Source organism: Oncorhynchus clarkii, unplaced genomic scaffold (genome assembly GCF_045791955.1).
Source record: "Oncorhynchus clarkii lewisi isolate Uvic-CL-2024 unplaced genomic scaffold, UVic_Ocla_1.0 unplaced_contig_468_pilon_pilon, whole genome shotgun sequence".
NCBI classification, from domain to species: domain Eukaryota; kingdom Metazoa; phylum Chordata; class Actinopteri; order Salmoniformes; family Salmonidae; genus Oncorhynchus; species Oncorhynchus clarkii.
The window spans coordinates 202,501-210,000 of record NW_027258011.1 but is presented as its reverse complement, the minus strand read 5'-3'; the positions used below and the strand labels follow the sequence as shown (position 1 = coordinate 210,000).

Genomic DNA, 7,500 nt, shown 5'->3' with positions numbered 1-7,500 from the left:
TCATCTAGAGAACACACACACACAGTATCCTCATCTAGAGAACACACACACACAGTATCCTCATCTAGAGAACACACACACACAGTCTCCTCATCTAGAGAACACACACACAGTATCCTCATCTAGAGAACACACACACACAGTATCCTCATCTAGAGAACACACACACACACAGTATCCTCATCTAGAGAACACACACACAGTATCCTCATCTAGAGAACACACACACACACACAGTATCCTCATCTAGAGAACACACACAGTATCCTCATCTAGAGAACACACACACACACACAGTATCCTCATCTAGAGAACACACACACACAGTATCCTCATCTAGAGAACACACACACACAGTCTCCTCATCTAGAGAACACACACACAGTATCCTCATCTAGAGAACACACACACACAGTATCCTCATCTAGAGAACACACACACACACACACACACAGTATCCTCATCTAGAGAACACACACACAGTATCCTCATCTAGAGAACACACACACAGTCACACAGTATCCTCATCTAGAGAACACACACACACACACAGTATCCTCATCTAGAGAACACACACACAGTCACACAGTATCCTCATCTAGAGAACACACACCCACTATCCTCATCTAGAGAACACACACACAGTCACACAGTATCCTCATCTAGAGAACACACACACAGTATCCTCATCTAGAGAACACACACACAGTCACATAGTATCCTCATCTAGAGAACACACACACACACACAGTATCCTCATCTAGAGAACACACACATAGTATCCTCATCTAGAGAACACACACACACACACAGTATCCTCATCTAGAGAACACACACACACACAGTATCCTCATCTAGAGAACACACACACACAGTCACACAGTATCCTCATCTAGAGAACACACACACACACACACACAGTATCCTTATCTAGAGAACACACACACAGTCACACAGTATCCTCATCTAGAGAACACACACACAGTCACACAGTATCCTCATTTAGAGAACACACACACAGTATCCTCATCTAGAGAACACACACACACACACAGTATCCTCACCTAGAGAACACACACACACAGTATCCTCATCTAGAGAACACACACACACACACAGTATCCTCATCTAGAGAACACACACACACAGTATCCTCATCTAGAGAACACACACACACAGTATCCTCATCTAGAGAACACACACACACACACAGTATCCTCATCTAGAGAACACACACACACAGTATCCTCATCTAGAGAACACACACACACACACACACACAGTATCCTCATCTAGAGAACACACACACACAGTATCCTCATCTAGAGAACACACACACAGTCTCCTCATCTAGAGAACACACACACAGTATCCTCATCTAGAGAACACACACACACAGTCTCCTCATCTTGAGAACACACACACAGTCTCCTCATCTAGAGAACACACACACAGTATCCTCATCTAGAGAACACACACACACACACAGTCTCCTCATCTAGAGAACACACACACACACACACACAGTCTCCTCATCTAGAGAACACACACACAGTATCCTTATCTAGAGAACACACACACAGTCACACAGTATCCTCATCTAGAGAACACACACACACAGTCACACAGTATCCTCATCTAGAGAACACACACAGTCACACAGTATCCTCATCTAGAGAACACACACACACAGTCACACAGTATCCTCATCTAGAGAACACACACACACAGTCACACAGTATCCTTATCTAGAGAACACACACACACACAGTCACACAGTATCCTTATCTAGAGAACACACACACACACAGTCACACAGTATCCTCCTCTTCAACACATTATATAATAATACAGAACCACACATCTAGATAACACTTTTCATACAGTGCCAGGTTGCCCAAAGTTCATCATGAGTTTACAACTTAATGATAAACTCAGAGCACACAAACAAACACTCCATAATAACTCTCAACTCTAACAGTTCTAGAATCCTCCACTCTAACACTTCTAGAACACTCAACTCTAACAGTTCTAAAATCCTCCACTCTAACACTTCTAGAACACTCAACTCTAACAGTTCTAGAACACTCAACTCTAACACTTCTAGAACACTCAACTCTAACAGTTCTAGAACACTCAACTCTAACAGTTCTAGAATCCTCCACTCTATAGTTCTGGAACGCTCAGCTATACAGTTCTAGAATCCTACACTCTATAGTTCTGGAACGCTCAGCTATACAGTTCTAGAATCCTCCACTCTATAGTTCTGGAACTCTCAGCTATACAGTTATAGAATCCTCCACTCTATAGTTCTGGAACTCTCGCTGTGAGGGTTCAGACAGAGCTCAGTGATTAGCTGACCTGGTACCAGAAGGAGGTGACGTAGTCGGCCTTCTGTCCCTGACCTCCGACCCCTCCCTCCAGACCATGGGTCAAATGGTCCAGCTCCTCCACCACCCTCTGGTACTGAGTTGACTGTCTGTAGCTCACTGCCAGAAGGTTGCTGTTGTCACAGTTCTCCTTATCATCTAGAGAGGAGAGGTTCAGCAGAGGTTAGGGTCTGTAGAGGTTAGGGTCTGTAGAGGTTAGGGTCTGTAGGGGTTAGGGTCTGTAGGGGTTACGGTGTGTAGAGGTTAGGGTCTGTAGAGGTTAGGGTCTGTAGAGGTTAGGGTCTGTAGGGGTTAGGGTCTGTAGGGGTTAGGGTCTGTAGAGGTTAGGGTCTGTAGGGGTTACGGTGTGTAGAGGTTAGGGTCTGTAGAGGTTAGGGTCTGTAGAGGTTAGGGTCTGTAGAGGTTAGGGTCTGTAGAGGTTAGGGTCTGTAGGGGTTAGGGTCTGTAGAGGTTAGGGTCTGTAGAGGTTAGGGTCTGTAGGGGTTAGGGTCTGTAGGGGTTAGGGTCTGTAGAGGTTAGGGTCTGTAGGGGTTACGGTGTGTAGAGGTTAGGGTCTGTAGAGGTTAGGGTCTGTAGAGTCTGTAGGGGTTAGGGTCTGTAGGGGTTAGGGTCGATAGAGGTTAGGGTCTGTAGAGTCTGTAGGGGTTAGGGTCTATAGGGGTTAGGGTCTATAGGGGTTAGGGTCTTTAGGGGTTAGGGTCCATAGGGGTTAGGGTCTGTAGAGGTTAGGGTCTGTAGAGGTTAGGGTCTGTAGAGGTCAGGGTCTGTAGAGGTTAGGGTCTGTAGAGGTTAGGGTCTACAGGGGTTAGGGTCTACAGGGGTTAGGGTCTATAGGGGTTATTGTCTATAGGGGTCTGTAGGGTCTGCAGGGGTTAGGGTCTATAGGGGTTAGGGTCTATAGGGGTCTGTAGGGTCTGTTGAGGTTAGGGTCTGTAGGGGTTAGGGTCTATAGGGGTTAGGGTCTATAGGGGTTAGGGTCTGTAGAGGTTAGGGTCTGTAGGGGTCTGTAGAGGTTAGGGTTAGTAGGGTCTATAGGGGTTAGGGTCTGTAGGGGTTAGGATCTGTAGGGGTTAGGGTCTGTAGGGGTTAGGGTCTGTAGGGGTTAGGGTCTGTAGGGGTTAGGGTCTGTAGGGATTAGGGTCTGTAGGGGTTAGGGTCTGTAGGGGTTAGGGTCTGTAGAGGTCAGGGTCTGTAGAGGTCAGGGTCTGTAGAGGTTAGGGTCTGTAGAGGTCAGGGTCTGTAGAGGTCAGGGTCTGTAGAGGTCAGGGTCTGTAGAGGTCAGGGTCTGTAGGGGTTAGGGTCTATAGGGGTTAGGGTCTGTAGGGGTCTGTAGAGGTTAGGGTCTGTAGAGGTTAGGGTCTGTAGGGGTTAGGGTCTGTAGGGGTTAGGGTCTGTAGAGGTCTGTAGAGGTTAGGGTCTGTAGGGGTTAGGGTCTGTAGGGGTTAGGGTCTGTAGAGGTTAGGGTCTGTAGAGGTTAGGGTCTGTAGGGGTTAGGGTCTGTAGGGGTCTGTAGAGGTTAGGGTCTGTAGGGGTTAGGGTCTGTAGGGGTTAGGGTCTGTAGAGGTTAGGGTCTGTAGGGGTTAGGGTCTGTAGAGGTTAGGGTCTGTAGGGGTTAGGGTCTGTAGGGGTCTGTAGAGGTTAGGGTCTGTAGGGGTTAGGGTCTGTAGGGGTTAGGGTCTGTAGAGGTTAGGGTCTGTAGGGGTTAGGGTCTGTAGGGGTTAGGGTCTGTAGAGGTTAGGGTCTGTAGGGGTTAGGGTCTGTAGAGGTTAGGGTCTGTAGGGGTTAGGGTCTGTAGAGGTTAGGGTCTGTAGGGGTTACGGTGTGTAGAGGTTAGGGTCTGTAGGGGTTAGGGTCTGTAGAGGTTAGGGTCTGTAGAGGACGATAGAGGTTAGGGTCTGTGTGTGTGTGTTTGTGTGTGTATAGAGGTGTGTGTGTATAGTGGTGTGTGTGTGTATAGAGGTGTGTGTGTGTGTATAGAGGTGTGTGTGTGTGTGTATAGAGGTGTGTGTGTGTGTGTGTGTGTGTGTGTGTGTGTGTGTGTGTGTATAGAGGTGTGTGTGTGTGTGTGTGTGTGTGTGTGTATAGAGGTGTGTGTGTGTGTGTGTGTGTGTGTGTGTGTGTATAGAGGTGTGTGTGTGTGTGTGTGTGTGTGTGTGTGTGTGTGTGTGTGTGTGTGTGTGTGTGTGTGTATAGAGGTGTGTGTGTGTGTGTGTGTGTGTGTGTGTGTGTATGTGTGTGTGTGTGTGTGTATAGAGGTGTGTGTGTGTGTGTGTGTGTGTGTGTGTGTGTGTGTGTATAGAGGTGTGTGTGTGTGTATGTGTGTGTGTATAGAGGTGTGTGTGTGTGTGTGTGTGTGTGTGTGTGTATAGAGGTGTGTGTGTGTGTGTGTGTGTGTGTATGTGTGTGTGTGTGTGTGTGTGTGTGTGTGTATAGAGGTGTGTGTGTGTGTGTGTACCATAGTTAAATGAAGTGATGTCCAGAGTAGACTGAGCCTCTCCGTTAGTGACGTCTAGGAAGAAGTCAGAGGGGTTGTTGAACGGCTCACAGTGATACCCTGCAACACAACAACAACAACAGTGATACCCTGCAACACAACAACAACAACAGTGATACCCTGCAACACAACAACAACAACAGTGATACCCTGCAACACAACAACAACAACAGTGATACCCTGCAACACAACAACAACAACAGTGATACCCTGCAACACAACAACAACAACAGTGATACCCTGCAACACAACAACAACAACACTGCAACAACAACAACAACAACACTGCAACACAACAACAACAACAGTGATACCCTGCAACACAACAACAACAACACTGCAACACAACAACAACAACAGTGATACCCTGCAACACAACAACAACAACAGTGATACCCTGCAACACAACAACAACAACAGTGATACCCTGCAACACAACAACAACAACACTGCAACAACAACACTGCAACACAACAACAACAGTGATACCCTGCAACACAACAACAACAACAGTGATACCCTGCAACACAACAACAACAACAGTGATACCCTGCAACACAACAACAACAACAGTGACACCCTGCAACACAACAACAACAACAGTGACACCCTGCAACACAACAACAACAACAGTGACACCCTGCAACACAACAACAACAACAGTGACACCCTGCAACACAACAACAACAACAGTGATACCCTGCAACACAACAACAACATTGATACCCTGCAACACAACAACAACAACAGTGATAACCTGCAACACAACAACAACAACAACAACAGTGATACCCTGCAACACAACAACAACAGTGATACCCTGCAACACAACAACAACAGTGATACCCTGCAACACAACAACAACAACAGTGATACCCTGCAACACAACAACAACAACAGTGACACCCTGCAACACAACAACAACAACAGTGATACCCTGCAACACAACAACAACAACAACAGTGATACCCTGCAACACAACAACAACAGTGATACCCTGCAACACAACAACAACAGTGATACCCTGCAACACAACAACAACAACAGTGATACCCTGCAACACAACAACAACAACAGTGATACCCTGCAACACAACAACAACAACAGTGATACCCTGCAACACAACAACAACATTGATACCCTGCAACACAACAACAACAACAGTGATACCCTGCAACACAACAACAACAACAGTGATACCCTGCAACACAACAACAACAACAGTGATACCCTGCAACACAACAACAACAACAGTGATACCCTGCAACACAACAACAACATTGATACCCTGCAACACAACAACAACAACAGTGATAACCTGCAACACAACAACAACAACACACACAGTCTGAGATAGAACACTCCATCCCACCCTCCATCTATTACTCAGGTCAGTGAAGAACCCCAGGACTATGCTGGCAGCTCCAGCGTACCTCACCTCTCCTCCCTCCCTCCCTCCCTCCCTCCCTCCCTCCCTCCCTCCCTCCCTCCCTCCCTACTCCCTCCCTCCCTCCCTCCCTCTCCTCCCTCCCTCCATGTCTTACCCAAGTCAGTGAAGTAGCTCAGGGCCTTCCCAGCAGCTCCAGCGTACACCAACTCTCCTCCCCTCCATCCCTCCCTCCCTCTCCTCTCCTCCCTTTCCTCTCTCTCCCTCCCTCTCCTCCCTCTCTCTCCCTCCCTCCCTCTCTCTCTCTCCCTCCCTCTCCTCCCTCCCTCCATGTCTTACCCAAGTCAGTGAAGTAACTCAGGGCCTTCCCGGCAGCTCCAGCGTACACCAACTCTCCTCCCTCCCTCTCTCTCCTCCGTCCCTCTCTCTCCTCCGTCCCTCTCTCTCCTCCCTCCCTCCCTCCCTCCCTCCCTCCCTCCCTCCCTCCCTCCATGTCTTACCCAAGTCAGTGAAGTAGCTCAGGGCCTTCCCGGCAGCTCCAGCGTACACCAACTCTCCTCCCTCCCTCTCTCTCCTCCGTCCCTCTCTCTCCTCCGTCCCTCTCCTCCTCCCTCCCTCCCCCTCCCTCCCTCCCTCCCTCCCTCCATGTCTTACCCAAGTCAGTGAAGTAGCTCAGGGCCTTCCCGGCAGCTCCAGCGTACACCAACTCTCCTCCCTCCCTCTCTCTCCTCCGTCCCTCTCTCTCCTCCGTCCCTCTCTCTCCTCCGTCCCTCTCTCTCCTCCCTCCCTCCCCCTCCCTCCCTCCCTCCCTCCCTCCATGTCTTACCCAAGTCAGTGAAGTAGCTCAGGGCCTTCCCGGCAGCTCCAGCGTACACCAACTCTCCTCCCTCCCTCTCCTCCCTCCCTCCCTCCCTAGCACCCTCTCAATCAATCAATCAATCAATCAATCAAATTTATTTTATATAGCCCTTCGTACATCAGCTGATATCTCAAAGTGCTGTACAGAAACCCAGCCTAAAACCCCAAACAGCAAGCAATGCAGGTGAAGAAGCACGGTGGCTAGGAAAAACTCTCCTCCCTCCATGTCTTACCCAAGTCAGTGAAGTAACTCAGGGCCTTCCCAGCAGCTCCAGCGTACACCAACTCTCCTCCCTCCCTCTCCTCCCTCCCTCCCTCCCTAGCTCCCTCTCCTCCCTCCATGTCTTACCCAAGTCAGTGAAGTAACTCAG

The 7,500-nt window shown here is 48.8% G+C and overlaps 1 protein-coding gene across 1 annotated transcript in view; it reads right to left on the bottom strand.

Annotated features, from left to right (window-relative positions):
• LOC139394485 (broad substrate specificity ATP-binding cassette transporter ABCG2-like) overlaps positions 1 to 7,500 on the bottom strand; it is a 24,785-nt gene that overhangs the window by 10,176 nt on the left and 7,109 nt on the right. Inside the window, exons 6-8 of the mRNA XM_071142560.1 lie at positions 7,479 to 7,500; positions 4,846 to 4,944; positions 2,362 to 2,528 (exon numbers count right to left, since the gene is read on the bottom strand). The exon at positions 7,479 to 7,500 is cut by the window's right edge and continues 130 nt beyond it. Of these exons, the coding sequence (XP_070998661.1) occupies positions 2,362 to 2,528; positions 4,846 to 4,944; positions 7,479 to 7,500 (288 nt within the window). The remainder of the gene's footprint in view (positions 1 to 2,361; positions 2,529 to 4,845; positions 4,945 to 7,478) is intronic.